Source organism: Giraffa tippelskirchi, chromosome 3, assembly GCF_054371585.1.
Source record: "Giraffa tippelskirchi isolate mGirTip1 chromosome 3, T2T-mGirTip1v1.2.pri, whole genome shotgun sequence".
NCBI classification, from domain to species: domain Eukaryota; kingdom Metazoa; phylum Chordata; class Mammalia; order Artiodactyla; family Giraffidae; genus Giraffa; species Giraffa tippelskirchi.
The window spans coordinates 156502033-156527620 of NC_137277.1; the positions used below are offsets into that span (position 1 = coordinate 156502033).

Genomic DNA, 25588 nt, shown 5'->3' on the forward strand with positions numbered 1-25588 from the left:
GGGACTCCATCCCCAGGTTTGATTCTGTAGTTCTGGGCCCCAGAATTTGCATTTTTATCGCGTTCCCTTGTGATGCTATTCCTGCTGGCCTGGGGACTACATTTGGATAACTACTGCTGCAGATGGTTCTAATATTTGAGCCACTTAGAGGTGAGCAGCACATAAAGTAATATTTCTCAGTTAGAAGCAGATATGCAGCAGTCACGTGAGAACCTTCTGGAACAAATGCTTTCACTGTCTACCCTTACCCTCACTCAAAAAGTACTTTAAGATATGTCTCTTCCAGTGCCTCTTTTGAAACTGCTACTTTAATGACCTTTCCAAGAAGGATGATTCTGCCTCAGTATTCAATATGCATTGCTAGGTTTCATCTTAGAGACTGCCATCATAAATAACTTGGGGATGTTCCTTTAGTCTTCAGGTATGTGAGATAAGGATTAGCTTTTTAAATGAGACTTCCCAATAATCCTGCCATCAGAATCTTGGCAGCCTGTCTGGCTAGTTGTACACTGGGCTGGTTACCAAAGGTCTTGCCTTGTTCTAGAATGTGAAGGTAGCAGGTTGCTTTGCAATAGCAGTAGCATGAAGGAACAGTATCCTGGGATTTCAAATGCTTTAATTTTTCATATCGGAATAAATGATCTCAAAACTCAGATATTTTGAAATCTCTCAAAGCTCAGTGTGCCATGGATCTTACTTCCTTTTGTAACTGATTGAGTTGCTGAACTGCAAAGGCATGTAAGATCAGAGAATGAAGAGCTGTTGATTCCAGCAGCCAGTGCCCCTCTCTTTGCATGCAATCCTTCTGGCTCTGGTTGGATACGGGAATTCCTATAGATGACACACGCCTCCCTGCAAGGGAACATGTTTCCTTCTGACCGTAATATCCACCCTTGCAGAGTCCAGCGCAAAAGAAAAGTACATAAAAGAAATCTCTCTGGTCTCTTTGCAGTACCATGTAATTTCAGGGCCTGTACTTTTCAGCAGGCAGGTCATTAGATTGATACAGAGTTTGGACTGCAGCTTTTGGTACTGAAGCAACCAGACTGAAAGGATTCCATTTAGCCCTCAGAATGAAACCAGAGTATATGATGGTAGGTAGACAGGGGCATTTGGCAGAAAGATAATCCTGTACCATTATTTGCTCTTTTGCCTGCTGTCCTGTTGTGAATATTTAGAACATTTAGTATAATTATTATTTTGTTAATAGAAACCTAAGAATGGCTTCTATTATTACTATTACCATTATTAGTGGAGATGTAGTTCTTTGTAAAGAGAAATGAAAGAAATCTAAATTTAAGGAGCTGTACCTTTTTTGTTTGTTTCTAAACTAAGGAATGTTCTTTAGTACGGTATCATTGTCCTTTTGATCTAGGTGAAGGATGCTACCCGAAAGATTGCAAAGGCTTTTGCCATCTCTGGCCCATTCAACGTCCAGTTTCTTGTCAAAGGAAATGACGTCTTGGTAAGAAATGCCAAGCTGTTTGAGGGGACACCACTGCTGCGTTAGGTCCTGTTGGTTTATGTCCCTCTGTGAACACAGCCACAGAGCAGCTGAGACCCTGGCAGCTGATTGTGTCTTAGTGTGGGGCATTGCACAGCATATAATACCTGCCTTGTTTGAAAGCACTGGTCTTGGAGGCACTGATGTGTCAGTGACAGCTTTGTAAACACTCTGATCCACTGGAAATAAGATCACTGTCTGCCACCTACAGTACAGTGTAGATGGATGCAGTGACCATCATAAAGTAATCTGTTCAGATTACTGTGGAATAGTCATAATTACATGTACTGGAGTTTTGCTTTATTCATTTCCTGGAAAAGAAAGCTCTTTTGAATACCATTTACCAATAAATAAACACAATAAAATAAAAAAGAGAAAGAAATTTAAAAAATGTTAAGGTGATTAGGTTAGTCTTAATTAATTTAATCTATTTAATGTAACTAATCAGTAACCAATATTGCTCCTCACCTACTATGCAAAGTCCTAAGGTGGCAACAAAGATGTATAGAATCCAGTTTTTGCTCTCAGAGATTCATAATTTAGTGAGAACTGGGAAAAAGATGAATTTATAGATAACTATAACATAAGTTAGAATATAATAGCTGCTGGAAGGAATGTACAAATAAGTGATATTGGAGGCATAGAATAGGGAAAGCCTGTGTGTGTGCACGCGGTGAGGGTGGAGGTCTGTGCCTGCACGTGTGTGTGAGCATGTAATTGAGTGTCATATGCCTGGTTTGGGTGGATAATAAAATATTAAAAGGAAGATTTTGTAATTTGAGCTGGATTTTAAAGAATGAATGACAAGTAAAGGAAGATAGAGAGGACAGTACACATACAACATCTATGGGAAAGTTCAGTGCATTTTAGGAGATAGTGACCAGTTCAGTTTCTCAAGATTATTTTTCCAGGAAATCATGGAAGGTAAACTTGGAAAGAAAAGACTGAGACCAGGAAAGTGGTACAAGATAACATAGAGGGCTATACTGAAGCAAGAGGATAGAAGGCTGTCAAGGACTAGACTTCACTCTCAGGGCCAGTAGAAATCCACTGAAGACTTTTCAGTAGGAATGTGGCATGATCTGAACTCTGCATAAAAACAAATCTGTCAAGAGCTTGTGGGGCTTCCCAGGTTGCGCTAGTGATAAAGTATTCGCCTGTCAATGCAGGAGCTGCAGGAGATGCGGCTTTGATTCTTGGGACTGGGAAGATCCCCTGAAGGAGGAAATGGCAACCCAGTACACACTTCTTGCTGGGATAATGCCACAGACAGAGAAGTCTGGTGGGCTACAGTCCACGGTGTCACAAAGAATCAGACACAATTGAACAACTGAGTACACAAGCACGTGTCAAGAGAGTGTGGGGATGGAACCGCAGAAAGGGGTGGGGGAAATTCAGAGTTCAAAGATACTGACTGAAAAGAAAGAAAGAAAGTGAAGTCACTCAGTCACGTCCGACTCTTTGCAACCCCACGGACTGTAGCCCACCAGGCTCCTCTGTCCATGGGATTTTTCAGGCAAGAGTACTGGAGTGGGTTGTCATTTCCTTCTCCAGGGGATCGTCCTAACCCAGGGATTGAACCTGGGTCTCCTGCATTGCAGGCAAATGCTTTACCATCTGAGCCACCAAGGAACCAAAAAGGAAACCAGTTAGCAAAAGTCTACCAGTGGCACGCAGACATAGAGAACAGATTTATGGACATGGCGCAGGGGGTGAGGAAGGAGAGGGTGAGATGTATGAAGAGAGTAATATGGGAACTTATATTACCAAACGTAAAATAGATAGCCAATGAGAAATTGTTAAATAATACAGGGAACTCAAACTGGGGCTCTGTAACAAGCTAGAGGGGTGGGATGGGGAGGGAGGTAAGTGGGAGGTTCAAGAGAGAGGGAACATATGTATACCTATGGCTGATTCATGTTGATGTTTGGCAGAAACCAACACAATTCTGTGAAGCAATTATCCTTAAATTAAAAAATTAATCAATTAAAAAAAAAAGTCTAACAGGGGGAGACAAGGAAAAGGCTGGCAAAGCAAGAGCTGGGCCCAAGTTGCAGGGAGCAGATGAATATTGTCATTGTCTCTCACCATCCTTTCTCTTCTTTTGAATTTTGTTATCTCTCCAGGTGATTGAGTGTAACCTGAGAGCTTCTCGATCCTTCCCCTTTGTTTCCAAGACACTTGGAATAGACTTCATTGATGTGGCCACCAAGGTGATGATTGGTGAGAACATTGATGAGAAACCCCTTCCAACACTGGAGCATCCCATAATTCCCACCGACTATGTTGCAATTAAGGTATATTTTAAAAAATCTTAGTCATTTTTTAAGTTCCAAAGGTATTAAAGGAATAACTTTTCATCAAAAAATAATCTTAGGACTTCCCGGGTCGTCCAGTGATTGAGAATCTGCCCTCCAATGCAGGGGATGTGGGTTTGATCCCTGGTCCCAGAACTAAGATCCCACATGCCATGGGGCAAAAAAGACCCAGCATAGCCAAAAATAATAATTTTAAAAATAATCTTGATACTTTATGAACCTTCTAACTAAAGTGCTAGACTAGGGATTTATAATGTTTGCTTTGAACAATGCAATGCAGTTTCTCTATAGGCAACTTTATGTGTACTCTTGTGCATTTCAAAAATTAAAAAAAATATTTAGAATTATATAACTTCGAAACCAGCTAGCTGTGTGACATAAACTACTTTTATGAAGGTGATGCTTAATGCTGCCAGTTTAGCTGGTAAATAGAAATTCTGGATATAACTTTTAGGGTAGTGCTTGAATTATGCCAAGGCTTTCAGGAATGCATGAGTCTTGTAAAAGTGTTACCTTGTGGTGTTACTTAAATTTTTACTGCCTTGACCGCCTTTGCTTAGTTCCTATTTCTTCAGTGGTATAATTTTGTTGTAGCGGTACTGTGAGGGTAATGAAATTGATGGCACTTTTATGAAGAATGACCAGGAAAATGTAAGGTTTGTTCACTAAATACAGGCATGCCTTGGAGATATTGTGGGTTTGGTTCCAGACCACCACATTAATTCCACACTAATTTTTTGGCCTCTCAGGGTATATAAAAGTTATATTCACACTATATTGTAGTTTGTTAAGTGTGCAATAGCATTATGTCTAAAGAAAGAGTGCACATACCTTAATTAAAAATTTCTTTATTGCTCAAAAATACTAATTATCATCTGGGGCTTCAGTGAGTCATAATCTTTTTTTCCAATAGTAATAATAATGAAAAAGTTTGAAATACTGTGAGAACTACCAAAATGTGACACAGAGACACAGTGATTAAATGCTGTTGGAAAAAATGGTGCCAAGAGACTTGGTTGATGTAGGGTTGCCATAATATACAAACCTTCAATTTTTAAAAAATTTTGTATCTGCGAAGCACAATAAAACAAAGCATCATAAGACAAGAAATGCCTGTATGTATTTGTATGTTTCAAATAACTTAATAATAAATCCATTGTGCTCCTCTAGCTGCCTCAGTATGCCCATGAGCAGAGTATTTATAATTATGACCTTTAACTACCTCACTGGACAGTATGAGGATTAGTGAGATATTATGTAAATATATCTGAATTTTTTAGATAAAGTGCACAATGAAATTAATTTATATTGTATAATATATTTATGTGACATTTACATATTCTGGGTGCCTTCAGAGTTTTCTGTTCTTATATATACTAGTGACATAATTGTGTTACAATTGAGACTCTGACTTCTGCCTTTTACAGTGGAAGTTTTAAGTTGAACCTATAAATCAAAAAGTATTTATTAATCTTATTTAAGTTAATAATTTAGGATTCCCTGGATTTTACAGTACACTGAGATAGAATGTTACTTCTTATTTTAAGGTAGCATTTTATTCCTGGATGCTATGACACAACATAAATTGTTAAATTTTCAGTGGGACTATATATACATAGGGTTTTATTGTTTGAGACCAGTAAGTAGAAGGACTCCCAAAATATTTTTCCACTGAAGATTTTGTATACAAATTTCAAACTCATGTTTCTTTATTCTTAGACACAGGAATACACACACAAATATATATACACATGTGTATGAAACAATTTCCAACTAGTAACAATACTGATGGATAGATGTGAATTTTTAAAAATGCACTGTCTTCTAGTTTACTTCTTTCCTAGTTATCCTTGTACATGAATCTTCACTTTTTTGTCAAATTACTTTTTCATGGTCAATCTTAATATTGTCCTAGTGAGGTGGGTAGATATCAATGGTTGAGGTAGAGAGAGGCTGGAAGGCAGGAATATAATGTAATAATGAATAAGATGACCCAGTGAAATAACTCCAAGCTAGAATTCCCATAATGACTTAGAGGCATGCCCAAATCAAAGAAGGAATAGTCTAGGCTGGATAAATAGATATATGAAAGAAACAAAAATTTGATTCTTAGTGAACTGCATTGATAAAATAAATGGAAAGAAAGCACTCCTATCTATGTTCTAGTTCATATGAAAGTTCTGGGCAAAAGTATTTCCAAGCAGAATATTTTTCAAAGCTTTTTAAGAAGTGTCAGCAACAGTTTAATGTCTCAGAAGTCAGCTTGCAGACAGACATTTCTGGCAAGGTGGCTTGTTGTAAGTCCAAATGATCAGAACAAGAAGAATGTTTCAAAAGCCTACCAAGGAAAAAGTGTGTTTGAACTCTGTGTCTGGGGAGACCAATGCCCAGTAGACTTTGTTTGAAATCACTCCAGTAAGAATATGTGTAGGCCAGATTAGAAACATTGGCTTAGACTGGTCACTGGGGCCCTATTTACAGAAATAATTTGTGATTATTTAACCCAATTTTGGGCCAAAAGCTCAAGAAATTCTTGGAACACAGGTTTAAAGCTATTTTTCAAGTCAGATGCTTGGACCAAAGATGTTTTTTTTATGTGTCTACCATAGCCTAAATGAATCCTATGAGAGATGATTCACTAGATATATTTATCCTCCTTTATTCTTGTTATACCCTTCTTTCACATATTTTTCCTACCTGTTATTTTGATAGGCTCCAATGTTTTCCTGGCCCCGGTTGAGAGACGCTGACCCCATTCTGCGATGTGAGATGGCTTCCACTGGAGAGGTAACTAGTTAATGATCCATAAAAATTTTCATTAAATCTACTCCGAAGTCTATGGTTTTATGATCAGAATATAGTAAAGTAAGTTAGTAAGTAGTAAGCAAGACACTTCTTTTGTGATCAGAATAAGTCTGAAAGGGCCTAGGAATTTTGAGCTAAGAAAAAATCCTTGAATTTTGTAGACCAGAGTCTAAATTCTCACTTATATTTCAACAGTTGACTATACTGCATGTGTGTTTCATTCATTTTCACATTACAAATTGAGAGCATCTTTCAAATATTTCTTTAGATGTCTAGGTAAATACCTACCAGGTCTTTTTATTTTAAGGTTCTCTGGTCTCTCTGTAAAGCACCTCTCATCCCCTCTAATTTGCCTTGCAATTGTTAAATTAGATCATTGAGCTTTTAATAGCAATATGTAGAAAGAATATACAACAATAGAAAGATAATGGGGCCATAGTACGGTGGGATCTGCAGGTATATGCAAAGTCCCAGAACCACCGTTTTTCAAAGCAACTGTAGCTGCCTGGGGATTATCTAAAAACTATAATGAGACTGACCACTGGATGTCCCTCTTCACTTGCATTGGAGCCTTTGTCAGCTGGAGGTTTCTTTAAGAATGTGAAATGTGTTTCTTGTAGAAAGCTGTCAGATTCCAGAGAGTTCCCTACATGTCAGTGTCAGGACATTGTATGAATCACCTAGCCCTTGACAGACTTACTAGACACAACCTTCAGATTCTCATCAGTGCACACCAGAGTGGCAACATCAGACTGGGAGGATTCATTGTTTCTTCTTGGTGTTGAGGAAAACCTGAGAGGGGAAAAGACTTAATTGCAACAAATATGTGATGTTTTATATGGTTGCCTGGTTACAAGCAAAATCTGTGATGAGAATCCAAGTGAGATAGGAAGGGAGGCAGGGAGGAATAAATGGCTATCTTGTTTGTATTTGGACTGATGATTGCCTTCTCTTAGCATCTTTGCTGCTTCTGTTAATTTAGTAGTTGAGAAAACCTAACTTGAACACAAGAGACGTAACATTGAATTTCTCTGCCATTTAAGGAGATCCTCTGATGTTCATCTTGATCCCATGGTCACTCAGTAGCAGGACTATTTTCAGCTAGCCTAGGATTTAGATCAGGGTGAGATCTGCTTTCCTTCATGCTGTTTTCTCTGGTGTGGCAAATCTGTTTTCAGCATCTGTGTCCATTCTACCTCCAGACATACATTATTGGAGTTGTTGAACTACGAACATATGAGAGAATTAGAAATTCAGCCCTCCCCTTCCTCATATCTGTTTTAGAAGTACAGAGAGATAATTCCTCTTCCATTATTAGAGTCATATTTCCAAATGTCACTGAGTGTGATATTACAAGTTCTGTTTTATTACTGAAATCAGAATAATAATTCTAGCTCAGTGAAATCTCAGTTATGCTCTAGAGACATTTTCAGTGTTAAAATGACTTGTTGTGGGATTAAATAAAACTTTAGCTTTCCTAATGATAAGGTGGGGATGATAGTCTTAATCTTTGTGCTCAGTCATGTCTGACTCTCTGTGCCCCATGGACTGTAGCCCACCAGGCTCTTCTGTCCATGGGATTTTATAGGTAAGAATACTGGAGTGGTTTTCCATTCCCTTCTCCAGGGAATCTTCCCAACCCAGGCGTTGAATCCACATTTCTTGCATTTCCTGCATTGGCAGGCAGGTTCTTTACTATTAGCACCTCTGTAACTACTTTCTGTGTTTTTTGTAGAAAACTGCTGAAACCTTGTGTTTGTATATGCACTTATGATGAAATTGCGTAGGTTCTTTCAGTAGGGTTTGGGTCCCATTAACTTAGGTTGACATTCTTTAAGTTGGTTAGCCAGTACTTGAACACAGAAAATGTTCACTGTGGTGTAAAAAGCAGCAGGTCCTGGTGGTCCACTGAAAAGCATAGTCATGAGAACTTTCCTTTGACAGTAAAGGAGTCACTTGCTTAAAGAATGAACTTAGCCATCAGTGTTATTTACGCTAATGGTGATTCTGTACCTGTGTCAAATAATGATGTACATAGCATGGCCTACTTCCATCATGCTCAGATTAACCCCTTATTCTACAGTTAGTGTAGCTAATCAACTTGTAGTTATATTGTAGTGCTATTACCCTAGAGAAAGGCTTGTATATCCCAACACTATATATTAATTTGGATTTTTTCTTTTTTTTACTTTGGGCTGTAGTATTCAGAACTGATAGCAAGGTATATTGCCTCATTTTATGAAGGTAATAATAATGAACAAGTTCCTTTGAGATTTTCACAGATTTACTGAATTTCTCAGAAGGCTTTCACATATGTATGAAATAACTCCTAACCAACTGATTAGCAGTTACACATTTGTGCTCCTGACCCGTGAATTCATGTATTGATGCATAGTATACATGACATATACTATTATTTAAACATTAATTCGTATTAACATTTGGCAGCTCACCATATTACAGGCCAGAAGCTGTAATTTGTATCCAAATATCTCACAGTAGAATCCAGTTATGTTGCTCCATTGAGTGTTGTTGGATGGAGAAAAGAATTGCTTATTCATTCATTATGTTTAATTAAAAACATAAGATACATCTTCCCTAGCCAGACTTTTAATCCCTAGATTCAGATTGCATGGTCTTTGGGCAACTCAATAAAATCTAACATAGGAATCTATGACTTCATTTGTGTTTCTTTTTTGGTGGGGTTTGGTGACTGTCATTTGCTTCCTTTTACTTTATTTTTTTTCATTTCTTCTAAACAGGTGGCTTGCTTTGGTGAAGGTATTCATACAGCTTTCCTAAAGGCAATGCTTTCCACAGGATTTAAGATACCCCAGAAAGGCATCCTGATTGGAATTCAGGTAGGTTGTATGTGGTTGTGTGCATGACTGTGGACATGTGCTGGCAGCTGGTAGGGGAAGTGACCTTAATGATGTTAGAGAAGAGGGGAAATATTTTTAAAATTCCACTAAAAAGCCAGCAAATTTGACAAATAATGTACATTTTTTTCTCTGTATGTTCCTTGAATTTTTGCCTTTTTCTGTTGTAGCAGCCAATACAAATAAGTGAATAAACAAAAAAAAAAAAAAGAAAGAAAGAAAAAGAGCTCTAGTGAAGGATGTTTTTTCTGAATGAGATTTAGGGTACCTTTAAAAAGACTCTGTTCTTTCCCTTGGTTACATCTTTTCTACCTGGCTTGCTCTTAGTACCATCTCCTTAGCCTCTGAATATAAGCTTTCCATAAAGTTGGTCTCACGGCTTCTTTCTGTGTCTGTGTCTAGCGTTTTCTCTTGACTTTCCCCTTTGCCAGCTCATTCACGTGTATCCACTCTCCCATTTAAAACTATCATCTTTAAATCTTTATTCTCAGCCATCCTCTGTTTCCAGCAGTTTGCTGGATACCTCTATCTGGATGTCTCAAAACCCAACATATCCCAAACTGAAGTGAATATTACCCCCTCCAAAACTCCGTTCTTTCCTTCATTACATTCATTCACTCACAATTCAATTTCTAAATATCAAAGATTCAGAGTTGAAGAAGATATGGGCATTATTTGAGAAATTTTCTTAACATAATTAAAAGTTCTCCATGACTGACTGAAAGCTCTTAAAGGGCAGTGGCCTAATGGGCTTAAGAAAGTCAGCCCATCCCACAGTGTACTGTGGAAGTTCTTGAAATATTATTACTTAGTAAATTCTTGTCTTGAGAACCCCATGAACAGTATGAAAAGGCAAAAAGATAGGACAATGAAAGATGAACTCCCCAGGTCAGTAGGTGCCCAATATGCTAATGGAGATCAGTGGAGAAATAACTCCAGAAAGAATGATGGGATGGAGCCAAAGCAAAAACGATATGATGATAGACGCAAAGTCCGATGCTATAAAGAGCAATATTGCATAGGAACCTGGAATGTTAGGTCCATGAATCAAGGCAAATTGGAAGTGGTCAAACAGGAGATGGCAAGAGTGAACATCGACATTCTAGGAATCAGCGAACTAAGATGGACTGGAATGGGTGAATTTAACTCAGGTGACCATTATATCTACTACTGTGGGCAAGAATCCCTTAGGAGAAATGGAGTAGCCATCATGGTCAACAAAAGAGTCCAAAATGCAGTACTTGGATGCAATCTCAAAAACGATAGAATGATCTCTGTTTGTTTCCAAGGCAAACCATTCAATATCATGGTAATCCAAGTCTATGCCCCAAACAGTAACACCGAAGAAGCTGAAGTTGAATGGTTCTATGAAGACCTACAAGACCTTCAGGAACTAACACCCAAAAAAGATGTCCTTTTCATTATAGGGGACTGGAATGCAAAAGTAGGAAGTCAAGAAACACCTGGCGTAACAGGCAAGTTTGGCCTTGGAGTGCAGAATGAAGCAGGGCAAAGGCTAATAGAGTTTTGCCACGAGAACACACTGGTAATAGCAAACACCCTATTCCAACAACACAAGAGAAGACTCTACATGTGGACATCACCAGATGGTCAACACCGAAATCAGATTGATTATATTCTTTGCAGCCAAAGATGGAGAAGCTCTATACAGTCAGCAAAAACAAGACCAGGAGCAGACTGTGGCTCAGATCATGAACTGCTTATTGCCAAATTCAGACTTAAATTGAAGAAAGTAGGGAAAACCACTAGTCCATTCAGGTATGACCTAGATCAAATCCCTTATGAGTATACAGTGGAAGTGACAAATAGATTTAAGGGACTAGACCTGATAGACAGAGTGCCTGATGAACTATGGACAGAGGTTCATGACATTGTACAGGAGACAGGGATCAAGAAAGTCCCCATGGAAAAGAAATGCAAAAAAGCAAAATGGCTGTCTGAGGAGGCCTTACATATAGCTGGGAAGAGAAGAGAAGCGAAAAGCAAAGGAGAAAAGTAAAGATATTTCCATCTGAATGCAGAGTTCCAAAGAATAGCAAGGAGAGATAAGAAAGCCTTCCTCAGCGATCAGTGCAAACAAATAGAGGAAAACAACAGATTGGGAAAGACTAGAGACCTCTTCAAGAAAATTAGAGATACCAAGGGAACATTTCACGCAAAGATAGGCTCGATAAAGGACAGAAATGGTATGGACCTAACAGAAGCAGAAGATATTAAGAAAAGGTGGCAAGAATACACAGAAGAACTGTACAAAAAAGATCTTCACGACCCAGATAATCACGATGGTGTGATCACTCACCTAGAGCCAGACATCCTGGAATGTGAAGTCAAGTGGGCCTTAGAAAGCATCACTACGAACAAAGCTAGTGGAGGTGATGGAATTCCAGTTGAGCTATTTCAAATCCTCAAAGGTGATGCTGTGAAAGTGCTGCACTCAGTATGCCAGCAAATTTGGAAAACTCAGCAGTGGCCATAGGACTGGAAGAGGTCAGTTTTCGTTCCAATCCCAAAGAAAGGCAATGCCAAAAATGCTCAAACTACCGCACAATTGCACTCATCTCACATGCTAGTAAAGTAATGCTCAAAATTCTCCAAGCCAGGCTTCAGCAATACGTGAACCGTGAACTTCCAGATGTTCAAGCTGGTTTTAGAAAAGGCAGAGGAACCAGAGATCAAATTGCCAATATCCACTGGATCATTGAAAAAGCAAGAGAGTTCCAGAAAAACATCTATTTCTGCTTTATTGACTATGCCAAAGCCTTTGACTGTGTGGATCACAATAAACTGTGGAAAATTCTGAAAGAGATGGGAATACCAGATCATCTGACCTGTCTCTTGAGAAACCTGTATGCAGGTCAGGAAGCAACAGTTAGAACTGGACATGCAACAACAGACTGGTTCCAAATAGGAAAAGGAGTACGTCAAGGCTGTATATTGTCACCCTGCTTATTTAACTTATATGTGGAGTACATCATGAGAAACACTGGGCTGGAAAAAACACAAGCTGGAATCAAGATTGCCGGGAGAAATATCAATAACCTCAGATATGCAGATGACACCACCCTTATGGCAGAAAGTGAAGAAGAACTAAAGAGCGTCTTGATGAAGGTGAAAGAGGAGAGTGAAAAAGTTGGCTTAAAGCTCAACGTTCAGAAAACTAAGATCATGGCATCTGGTCCCATCACTTCACGGGAAATAGATGGGGAAACAGTGGAAACAATGTCAGACTTTATTTTTTGGGGCTCCAGAATCACTGCAGATGGTGATTGCAGCCATGAAATTAAAAGACGCTTACTCCTTGGAAGGAAGGTTATGGCCAACCTAGACAGCATATTTAAAAACAGAGACATTACTTTGCCAACGAAAGTCCATCTAGTCAAGACTATGGTTTTTCCAGTGGTCATGTATGGATGTGAGAGTTGGATGGTGAAGAAAGCTGAGAACCGAAGGATTGATGCTTTTGAACTGTGGTGTTGGAGAAGACTCTTGAGAGTCCCTTGGACTGCAAGGAGATCCGATCAATCCATCCTAAAAGAGATCAATCCTGGGTGTTCACTGGAGGGTCTGATGTTAAAGTTGAAACTCCAATACTTTGGCCACCTCATGCGAAGGGTTAACTCATTGGAAAAGACCCTAATGCTGGGTAGGATTGGGGGCGGGAGGAGAAGGGGATGACAGAGGATGAGATGGTTGGCTGTCATCACCGACTCGATGGACATGGGTTTGGGTAGACTCTGGGAATTGGTGATGGACAGAGAGACCTGGAGTGCTGCAATTCATGGGGTCACAAAGAGTCGGACACGACTGAGCGACTGAACTGAACTGAAACCTTCTAAGTCAAAGCAGGGTGTAGTAATTGTAAGTGAATATCTTCATACTATGAAAAGTATATCAATGGTTTATTATTGCAAGTCAAATGTAAATCTTAGGGCAAAATGGGAGCCAGAAAACTCTTATTACTCTTTGGAATAATTAATTATTGCAAGAATATACAAACTATTTGTTTATACATTTTCTAAAAAAAATACTAGATTTTTCTCAACTAATCATTCACTTTCATTGGAGGTTAGCAATCCCTGGGCCTATAAAAACAACGGATGGTCTTATCTATCACCCCTGCCATACTTCCAATCAGTTCAAACCCTGCAGGGTTCTGTACACATCAATAAAATTATAATTAGAATAATACCTGGTATTTTCAAGTAGTGGGTTATTATTATAGATGCTGTTGCATTAGGGTGCCTTAGTATCAGCAAATTAGACTCTGTAGACTGGATGGGTGGCTTTGGAGAAGTTTCTGCAAGGAGTAACTTGGGATTTTGCTTCATAAAGGTGCCAGAAGGGCAATGGAGAACAGTTAGAACAGAGGCTAACAAGATGACTTGCAATTGTGAAGCTTAATGGCAATTTAGAGACACATCACACCATATGAGAGACTCATCACGTTATAATGGGTATTAAGTATTATTAAGTCACAAGTATGAGAGTATTTGTCCAGCTTCCAGATATGGCTTAAAGTTTAATGTGAGACCTGGGGGCATTCAGAGGAGACCATGCCCTTAGTCCCCGTCCTCACAACTAATCATAATAGTGCTAACATTTTAAAATACCACTTTAAGAAGGCAGTGATGTATAAAATTGTGCCTTGTTTGGTTCCAGTGCTGCAGGGAAATGTAAAGCAAAAATTAATTTGATCCCTATGAAGTACTAGTATGATTTTGGCAACAGTGAACAGAATTTTTGCTTTGTAGGGAAAGAAGGAAGTTCATAGGGAAGAAAGAAGGCTTCTAAAAGCAATGTTCTACCTTTCAGTTTATTCTTTTTTAAAGAAATCAATGTTCTAGCAGCCACATGAATTTTTGCAAAGAACTTTCTGTGCACATGTGCATAACATTAGGGATTTAAATGTATATGTATTTTAATTACAGAACTTAAAAGTATATTCAAGGAAATATTTAATAAACTGACATTTAATAAAATACTTGCAGCTGTGGTAAAACTAATCATCAAGATTCTAAATCTCTAGACATAGGTAAGAACTATTTTATAAACTGCTTTATATGAGAAGCAAAGAAAAGCTGCTATCACCAATAGTCAGTGTATAATCTCTTCATTACTATATGGAAGATTTTAATTTGTAGTGAATTTTTTAAAATGTAGAGTCATAAATTTGACTGAACAATATGATAGAATGTACTAATCAGAGTTAATAGCTAAAACTCACTGGGCATCTTCTTAGTTAGAATGGGATAAACCTAAACTTCATAGCAACTGTGAATAAAGTAATTAGAATCTATATTTCATGATACACTGTACTTAAAAAATCATCTTACTTAACACGATTTCACTTAGCCAGAAGAATTCATATAAACTCATTCAAAAGACCTTCTTTTCTCTTCATCACCCCATCCTGAGGCAGCTACTGCTATGAGTAAAGGATTTAATTGAAGAAAACTTAACTCTAATTTTTCATAACAGGTTGCAAGAGAAAACTAGGGGGAAAATAGAACTATGGAGGAAAGGCGAAAGTGACTCTGATACAGGAAATATTTTTTCTTATTATTGGTTGTTTAACACATATTTTAAGTAGCAGTTTATCACTAGCAAGTATCAACCACTTTTCAACATTTAATAAATAGATTGTGTGTGTGTATGTGCATGTGAGTGTATATACATGCTTGTTGGTTATATTTATTTTCCTAATTTTTCTTTCTCTTCTCTTTCTTATCCTACTCCTTTATGCACATAGACTGTTTCTGTCCATTCACTATTAACCCTATGGTCAAATTATCTGAGAAATTTGAAATATTTTTATAACATCAATCTTGCATAACTAGGATTTAGGGGGAAAAATCAAGATTTAGGTTTTATCAAAGGATTCTTGTCAACTTAACTATTACAGGCACTGTGTGTCTACCAAGAGCCTTTTAAAGCATAAATCCTAATATAAGAAAGGCATAATATAGGTTTATGTGGCAACAAAATCAACTTTGATTTTCCTGCAATATTTCCAGCCTCTTTTCATCCCATCAGGATTTATTTTTAGTTTCCATGAGTGGGCAATCTACCTTGTCTTGAAGTTTTCTGGAACACTCTTCAACAATAAATGATTTACTCTAGAGCAGATCAAGAGCCCTTGCTGTTTTTCCCCCTCTGATTGGGCTATTCAGTGATGCTTATAGAGAGCCCCCATCCTGACATCTGTGCTTCAGCATGGCTCAGAAACACAAAGCAAGCATTTTATTTGAAAAAGACAACTCTAAGTGACATGAATAACCTTTTATCTTCTATACAGAATCATTATGAACAACCATAGAGTTGTCAATCCTGACATCCCTGTAAAGTCCACAGACATCACACCATCTTAACTTAGCTTTTGGTTCTGTAGCCAGAATTTGGATTAATGTGAAATGATAATTGGAGGAAATATATATATATGTATACATATATATATATGTATACATATATATATATTTATATTTATATTTCACTTTTAAAGGACTTTCTTTCTACAAATGTTTTCCAGGAAATAAATCAGCTTGTCCTTTTCACCTTTAGTAACAAATGGTTTCTTACCCAGGTATTTTCATTCAGCTATTAAATCTGGGGCTACTCAGATGCAAGCTGACAGCTGTAATTTCTTTTTGTAGAGAGGCTATTTTATGTGTCACAAGTGTTCAATACATGTTTGATAGAAGTTTATAATGTGACTATGAAAGCCAACACCCCAGACCAGAAGGCAGAGTAGTTCCCTGGCTGGAAACTGCCAATACTGTCATGTCGAATATTTATCTTTTCCACTTGGGGGACAGCACTGAAACAGCTCCATAATGAGGTTCTGACTGGTGTCTGCAGGTCTTAGAGGACTTGCTGACTTATTTTACTTTAAAATGGCAAAGAAAAAAAAATTATAGTCTAGTACTCCTCCCTCAACCTTTTTCATAGTGTCTTTGGCCAAGGTTAATGCATCTTCACTTTGAATTACAAAATGGATGAAGGGTAGTCCTCTTATCCCCTCTTGCTTCCTATTCCTAAATTTAAACGTGCGTCAGAATCACTGGAGGGTTTGTTAAACTGAAGATCCCTGGGACCCACTCCCAGAGTTCCTGATTCTATAGATCTAGGGGTAAGGCCCAAGTTTTCATAATTTAAGCAAATTCCCAGGTGATGCTGATTCTCTGGAGGCCACATCTTGAGAACTATTATACCTGTGAAATGGTATTTTAGAAAATCAATGCAATGTTATGTTATCACATGGCCATATATTATTAGTGACTTTTTGCTAGGGGGAAATGTAAGAGATTGAGAATAGTACATGACTAATGTATCAACAGGTCAAAAAGTGTTTGTTGGTTACCTTTATGGTGAGCTTCCAGTGTGCTTTGATGATTCCTTATGTCTGTTGTGTGGTTAGCAGAGGTTCACAAGATAATGTTCCATTTTAGGTGTGCTTGATGAAATTCAGAGGTTTATTTAGAATATTTCACATGTATTTGCTATATTTGAAGAAGTCTAAAACACAAAGAAAACCTAAAATGCCATTTAATTCAGTCCCTTGCTTTCTAAGCAGAATCAAATGAGTAAAAAGATTGTCTTAATGTTCTGCCTAATCTATTCTTAAAGAGACTGCCACAAAAGTCATTAAATTACCTTAATGTCTTGAGTTACTCTCTGATTTTGTATTTATTTAATTTTATATCTAGCCATGAACGTCTTGCATCTAAGCCCATTTCTTCCTGTTGGGTCCTAAGTGGGAATGAAAAGCTACTGCCTTGGGCATGGTTACAATTTGTGTTCTAGAAGGCTGTCGTGAATAACCCCTGAGCCTGCTTTAGCTGAGATTCATCCTGTTGCATTTATCTTTTCTATTTGCCAATAGTTTCCTCTCATAAAACTGCAGTTCTGGGATTGAGAGGGCCAGATTCTGAAAGAATTTTATATTTGAACATAGTCTTGGGGTCTCTACCTAGGATTTAGATCTTTTCTCAAAAAGCCTCTACAAGTAAGTATTAGGAAGTTTTGTGGGCTGAACATTAACAAAATTGTGCAAGAATCTGGATGTTTTATCACAGTTCTTAGTTTCTCTGAAACTGAAATAAGATCATATCCATGACTTTTCTCAACCATTACTAATATAATTTCTAATAGATTATAAAATATTTTCTAGAGTAACCAAATTATATCATCTGTTTACAAACTATTGTAAACAGTTCAAAAAATGTGAAAGATTTCTCATTTGAAGCAGAATGGATATGTTTTTAACTTTGTACAATTTTGCATATTCTGTTTAGTTCGATTACTCAGACATTCATGTTAATGTGGTCAAGGTCAGAAGCTGACAATTGGATAGGCTACTGAGCTTGTTTTCTTCCACCCTGATCACTGTATTGCAAATATGTACTTTTGGTCACAGGAAGGAAGTGTGTTCAGAATTAAGGAACCCTGATGGCGACAGACAGTCCAGGAAAGGCAGGACTCAGAAATTGAGTGGGTCCAGCTGGGGTTTTCAGAAGAGCACACAATTCTAAGAAAATATCTGAACAGCGAGATTGAATGTTAAGGAGCCTGGTGGGAAGGAAAACATATGTGAGGATGATACTGGTTTGTGATCTAAGTGTGACAGCCAGTAGAGGAACCCAGGCTTCAGAGCTAGAGTGCAGGGACAGGAATCTAGCCTCTGTGAGGCTGAAAAAACAATTATTTTAATAATAATAATATTTGATGATAACTATTAATGAGCCAGCAATTGTGCTAAATTGGTGGCTTCCCAGGTGGCTCAGTGGTAAATAATCCATCTGCCAATGCAGGAAATGTGGGTTCGATCCATCTATGAGTTGGGAAGATCCCCTTGGAGGAGGAAATGGGAATCTGCTCCAATATTCTTGCTTGGAGAATCCCATGGACAGAGAAGCCTGGAGGGCTACATTCCATGGGGTTGCAAAGAATTGGACACAACTGAGCGATTGAGTATGATCACTGTACTAACACTTATGCAGGACTTCACTCATTGAATACTCACAGGGACCCTATGACATTTTGTTGTTGTTCAGTCACTCAGTTGTGTCTGACTCTTTGTAACCCAGTGGACTGCAGTATGCTGGGCTTCCCTGTCCTTCACTATCTCTAAGAGTTTACTCAAACTCACGTCCATTGAGTTGATGATGCCATCCAACCATCTCATCCTCTGTACTATTATTCCTATTTAACAGTTGAGGAAAGTGTATCACAGAGAGGTTAAGTAAGCTGGTCAAGGTCACACAATTTATTTTGGACCATCAAGAATTAGATACACTAATATCCGAGTTACTGTTTTATAAATGAGGAAATGGAGGCTCAAAGACATTAACTTTTTATACAAATGCATGGTAAAGACCCAGTGAAATGCAGCTTAGTGACTCCAGAGTCCATTCTTTTACTCTTTGCTTTAGAATAAATGCCCAACTGAGTTCCAAATGATTGACTTGTAGGGAACTTTGCATGAATTGCTAGGTCAAGGCCTAGGAATTGAAGTGCAGTCCCAACTTAGAATCCAGCAATTAGAACAGGTTGAAAGGCAAAACATCCAAAAAGGCTGATGTGGCATTGAGCACCTAATAGAGATGACTTTAAATTCTCTCTAACCAGGAAAATGATCCATCCAGAAGTAAATCCAGGGGTAAATCTGACTCTATACTCAGACACTCAATAGATTAAACAATGAGTAAAAGAATTTGAGGTGTAAAAAGTAAGACAGTAGAAAGCAAGACAATGTGGATGGAATTTCATCTATATGAGAAAACAAGTAAGAGTTTATACTCACTCTAGGAGGATGAAACTTGTCATCTTTGAATATAAAGCACCAGGCAACACATGGCATTTCCTTTCATGACATGACAGAATGCTGTATTGCATGACTAAATTAATAATGTGTATCTAGAAAGTGAATTTTGTTAAATTCCTGTAATTTCAGCAATCATTCCGTCCACAATTCCTTGGTGTGGCTGAACAATTACACAATGAAGGCTTCAAGGTATGTGATATTATTTTTCTTAATTGTTTTCTGTCAGCAATCTATCACAAAAAAGAATATTAAAGAATATTGGGGGATAAAATCATGCAAGATATGACCTCCCCATATGAAAACTATGATTAACTTGATAGTTTCAAAGCTTCAATGAAATAAACTAATTAGAAAGACTAGTTTTAAGTTTTACCACAATTACCACAAACTTGCTAAATTTGCTGGCTAAAAACCTAGGGAATTTTCCTAACACAGAACTGGGATAAAGTTTCAATGCATTTCCATATATTTTCCCTTTTTCCTTTTCCCGTTTCCATATGAAGTCATACTTTCCAACAGTTACAGGCAGAGCTTCTTTGCCATGAATATCCGCACATAAAGCCTGGTTCTGTGAAATAGAATGAGTCCCAAGGCTCAGGGGGGGCCCGTGGTCATGAGGCTTTATTGGTCTGACAACTGAATTTTCCGTCACCAATAACTCTTTCTTTTTCTCTCCTACAAAAGCAGCTACAGTTGAGGTTATTAATTTTTTTTCTTATTGCAAATATTTTAAAAATATTTTAAATGCCTATAACTCTAGATTCTGTCTTAATCTCTATTTCTGACATCATTTTGCATCTCATATTCACCATTTTTTCCTGCTCTATGTTTTAAATGACTCATGTGTCCCAATGGGTCCCTTTGCTCCATGAAAGCTTTTCCTTGATACAATAACTGACTTTTTAAAAAAATTTTAAATGCAGCTCTTTGCCACGGAAGCCACATCAGACTGGCTCAATGCCAACAATGTACCTGCTACCCCAGTGGCATGGCCATCTCAAGAAGGACAGAATCCCAGCCTCTCACCCATCAGAAAGTAAGAACTGGCCAGGTTATTCTGAGATAACCAAATAGATGGAGAATTAACTTTGGGAATTAGTATGATATAAATATGAGGTTTCCCAGGTGGCTCAGTGGCAAAGAATCCACCTGCCAGTGCAAGAGGCTGTAGAGACACAGGTTCTATCCCTGGGTCAGGCAAATACCTTGGAAGAGGAAACGGCAACCCAATCCAGTATTCTTGCCTGGAAAATCCCATGGACAGAGGAGCCTGGCAGGCTACAGTCCGTGGGGTCACAAAGAGTCAGACGCGACGGAGCAACTGAGTATGCACACATGCATGATATAAATATATCACCTCACCCTATTGCAAGTCTTCTAAGTCTTTTTAGTTAACCAATTTAAAATGAGGAAACTTGTGCATGATAGTAAAGCTTCCTTCTCATGAACTTTGCTATTATTGTAAAACACATAATGCCATATATGTACATGGTGATATGTAGCATCTTTCAAAATATTTCCAAGTAAATGCCCATTCCTTTGACAGACAGCAACCAAGATCTCAGTGATGAGAATCATGGGCCCAAAGAAAGTATTGCAGTGCTTTGTGTTTTATGTCAACTTGCACTGTGTATATATGTGTATATCAAGTGTAAGATTGACCAGCTGCATTTCACTGAGGTTGTGCATCAATGAAACAGTCAATTTATTGAGAACTTGCTGCTTGAAGGGCACCATGGGGAGAGATATGATAATGTCATCTATTTACCTGATTTGCCATTCTTTAATCAGGTTGGTTATTATGCCTTAGGCTATTTTTTCATTAGGTTTTGTAAGACATTTATTTCAGCACACTACCTGAGCCTTCAGGAACACTGATACATTAACACATACAGAACTATGTGGTGTAGGTACATAGGAGATAATTCTCAGTTGCTCCAGGATGTTACAGCCTACTGAATGGCTAAGTCAAAACTAACAAATAGTATATGATATACTATCTGTTAGGGCTCTTAAGAAAGTAACCTACAAATCATTATCAAATTAATAAAAGAAGGCAAATTATTCCAATGATGCTAGAAGCCTTTCTTTGTTGTTGCTGTTTAGTCGATTAGTTGCGTCCAACTCTTTGTGACCCTATGGACTGTAGCCTGCCAGGCTCCTCTGTCCATGGGTCCAGGCAAGAATACTGGAGTGGGTTGCTACTTCCTTCTCCAGGGGATCTTCCCAACCCAGGGATCAAACCTGCGTGTCTTGTGTCTCCTGCACTGGCAGGCAGTTCTTTACTACTGAGCCACTAGGGAAGCCCAGAAGCCCTTCTTAGGGCTTTGTCAAACAAGAATTAGTACTGCTTTCTGCTTTTGACATTTAAATATCTCCTAATGTTTATTGCAGCCCAGAAACAGAATGTGAAGTGGTTTAATTCAAAATCAGGCAACCTGTATTTCATAACATCAGCTGAGACACTAGGAAGCAGGCAGTGAAGTAAAGTTGATATGAAGCGGGTGTGAAGGGTGGGGAGTGGAATGGCCTTCAATGCTGGAAGAACCACCTCCTTGTAAAATAAGTAATTATCTGGCAAATTACCAATTCTTGCTATCAGTAGCATTTTAAAGATAAAACATATATTTCCATTCGATTAGTTAGACATTCAACAGCATTCTTCCAAGAACACAATAAAAATATTATAGCCCCTGAATGTGTATAGTTTGAACATCTAGTTAGGAATAAAGGAGGGCAGATGTCAGTCAACTCAGTATGCCATTGACTTGAATGGTTTTAAGAGTAATTTATGTTAGTAGTTTGAAAACTAATTATAAAATATACATTGTCACCTGCAAGCTTGTATTTATTTTGTTTATTTCTCCAGATTGATTAGAGATGGCAGCATTGACCTGGTGATTAACCTCCCCAATAGCAACACCAAATTTGTCCATGATAATTATGTGATTCGGAGGACAGCTGTTGACAGTGGAATTGCTCTCCTCACTAATTTCCAGGTGTGTTCTTTTCCTCAAACAGTCCACATGAGGGTTTTTATTTCTGTGTCTCTCTTAAGAGTACACATCTCTCTTCTCTCTTTCTTGTAACTTTCAGGAAGCAGAAGAATTTCTAAATAGAATCTAAATGAATGGTCTATTATGGTAGGTCATGGCCTGAGATAGTTGGTGATCAAGGAGTTGAGATAACCAGAAGCCATGGGTAACCATGTTTCTCTCATTACACACACAAATATCCTCTAAATAAAAAGTGTGATGTGGCATGTAATAAAGATATGCAATTTTATTCCATTGTGTCTAAATGAAAGGCACCGCATAAAAGCAACAGGTTAATGGTAGTTGAAAATGCAGATAGAGTGCAAGCACTTGTCCACTCCACAGGAAATGATTATTGAAGGCGTGTTCTCTTCTACTTGAACATGACCCACCAAATTTATCACATGGGGAACTGTTTGTCAAGACCCTATAAATTTCTGGCCATTGTATTTTTTTCCCCCTGAGTCAGTTTCAATTTCTGTGAATGGTGTGGGGAAATAAGCTTATTCATGTTGAGGTCTGAGATATAGGAGAAAGTCCCCATTAAATAAAAATGTTTGTGTCTTTCATCCCATGCCCCTTTGAAAATCAGGAACAGAAACTGACTTTTTGCTCCTGCTTCATTGAACATTCACTTTCATTTCATGTGTGTTGCTAAGATTCCTACCCTCGTATTTTCAGGTGACCAAACTTTTTGCTGAAGCTGTGAAGAAAGCTCGCAATGTGGACTCCAAGAGTCTCTTCCACTACAGGCAGTACAGTGCTGGGAAAGAACTATAGAGAAACAGAGACACCCTGTCTCCATTCTTAAATCAACCTAAGCCACTTTTTATCTAAGGAACTGATTTGCAGCTTTCTTTCCTAGAGACAAATATTGATATCAAACTTTATTTCAGTGTACTTAGGTATGCCTTAATATTCTTTTCTTTCACAATTAAATTGTTGTCAGTCACTTTTTAAAAATTTTACTTAGTGCCCTCCCTAAGTAACTGTTCTTTATGAGAGCCTTCACTTATTAATGCCTTATTTTTGGTGGGCCAAGTTTATCTACGTGCTTCTTTGCAACTAACATTGTGTAGTGCTGATTAATGATGATCAAGGTAGAAAAAGTTGCTTCTCTGTCTTCTGAACTCTTTCTATATATCCTTTACAGACACTATTGTCATTTTTAAACAGCATCTGCCATACTCAGGACACTTTCACATAACAAGGCAGAATACTCTAAAAACGGTTCAAATGAAATATGGATTTAATTTATGAACTCCTCCATCATGATGTTTGTGTATTGTTTCTTTTCAATAATCATTCTCTCTGGCTTATCCAGGAATATAATCATCCCCTCCCACAGAACTGAAATTGAGAAGTGTAGCAGAGGTCTTTAAAGTATGGATTTCTTAAAAGGATACTGGTTTGCAGTTTTGTGTTTTGTAGTATGTCAGCAGATGGTGGATACCGCTGAGGTTTTGTTCTTGTTTCTCTTTGGATTTTTAACCTGAGCCAAGTGAAATCTTCAGATTTATGCCATCTCTGCCATCCCCCTCCTTTCTGCCCACTTTGGAATAACTTGGAAGTTGTGTTCATTCCCTTCAGAGTATAGATTCTGTTGATCTACTGAGTCCCCTGATGCAATGTTAAGTTTTATACATTTTAGTCAAAGTCCTTGTTCCTTTTCCATACAAGAAAAATCTTTCCTACAGGGCAGCCTTTGTCACTTTTAAACTTTTTGTGTTATTACAAGTGCCCTAATTGTGAACTTTTAAATAAAATGTTATTGAAAGTTAAGACAGTGATATTCTTGCATTTATTTATTCATTTATCTTTACATTGATCCACAAAATCTGTTCATTTCTCTGATGAAACAAGGCTTGGTGCCAGGATTATATCTTTTTTATTCTTTTTTTCCACACAAAGCCCTATAAGGTATGAGAAAATTAATATTAAAAATAATGAAGCTGTTAATTTCTCTTTTTTTCCTCCTCCCATCCCTTGCTTATAAATCTCATTAAAAATTCATTCTCTTGTTACGTGGTTATATACTACCTTTGATCTGCATCGTTTCATTTTTTTAGTATTTATGTGGCTGCATTGAGTCTTAGTTGCAACATGCAGAATCTTCATCGTGTCATGCAGGGTCTTTTGTTGCAGTGCACAGATTCTCTAGTTATGGCTCATGGGCTCCAAGTTGCGTGAGCTTCAGTAGTTGTGGTGCACTGGCTTAGTTGCTCCATAGCATATGGGATCTTAGTTTCCCTTCCAGGGATCAAACCCACGTCCCCTCCATTGGCAGGAAGATTCTTAACCACTGGACCAGCACAACGTTCCCAGATTCTTTCAAATATATAGCTAAAATCACACACTGACCAAAGATTTCCACACACATATAATAAATTAAGCTTAAAAAAATATCTTGTGTAACACAGAGAAAAGTATTTGAAGGCTGTCAGAGGCTGATCCATATCGTCTAATAGACAGTATCAAGGGCCATGGTGACACCATAGGTAGCCTAGAAATACCACCTAAGATGTGGCTTTGTAAAGTTTCTAAGATAATGAGGACAACATGGCTTTTATACCTTCCCTTAATGTAGATCTGCACAAAGTCTTTCAAAATTGATTTTAGCTTATTTCCCTTTTTTTATGGCCTTGGTTGAGACCTTCATTACTTCTTCCTCACAAGATCATGGCAATGCACTCCCTGATCATCCATTCATTTGCCTGAAAATATTTAATGAGTTTCTGAATGTTTTAGTGTATAATATACTATGATCCCTCCTACACTGACTAGTCTAGTACTTTTCTGATGCTGTATTACTTTGCACCATCGTACCACGAGCACCAGCATAATAAGTAACTATTGGTAACATTATGGAGTACCTGCTATTCCTCAAGTAGTTTATATGAGTTAACCCATTTAATCCTCAAAATATCCTTATGAGTAGGTGCTGTCATCTCCACATTACAAATAAAGAAACTCAAGAACCAGAAGTCAAGTAACATGCCCAGAGTCACAAAAAAATGCAGTTTCATTTTTTTTTTATCTTGTATTTTGATGAAGACAGATATGTAAAAGAATTCATTTCTTATGGTGAAGAAAATACTTGCCTGCAGAGATCAGGGAAATGCTTTTCTGGAGAGATGGCCTATCTTGTACCGTGTGTTGTCATTCTCCAGGTAGACAAGAGGATAAGCACGTTAATTTGAAGAAAT

The 25588-nt window shown here is 37.9% G+C and overlaps 1 protein-coding gene across 1 annotated transcript in view; it reads left to right on the forward strand.

Moving 5' to 3' along the window:
* CPS1 (carbamoyl-phosphate synthase 1) overlaps window positions 1-24164 on the forward strand; it is a 144072-nt gene extending 119908 nt beyond the window's left edge. The window contains exons 31-38 of the mRNA XM_081582737.1: window positions 1376-1465; window positions 3631-3801; window positions 6535-6609; window positions 9390-9488; window positions 19477-19536; window positions 20271-20383; window positions 22217-22346; window positions 23064-24164. Coding sequence (XP_081438863.1) covers window positions 1376-1465; window positions 3631-3801; window positions 6535-6609; window positions 9390-9488; window positions 19477-19536; window positions 20271-20383; window positions 22217-22346; window positions 23064-23162 — 837 coding nt within the window. The 3' untranslated portion in view covers window positions 23163-24164. The remainder of the gene's footprint in view (window positions 1-1375; window positions 1466-3630; window positions 3802-6534; window positions 6610-9389; window positions 9489-19476; window positions 19537-20270; window positions 20384-22216; window positions 22347-23063) is intronic.
* The last annotated feature ends 1424 nt before the right edge of the window (window positions 24165-25588 follow it).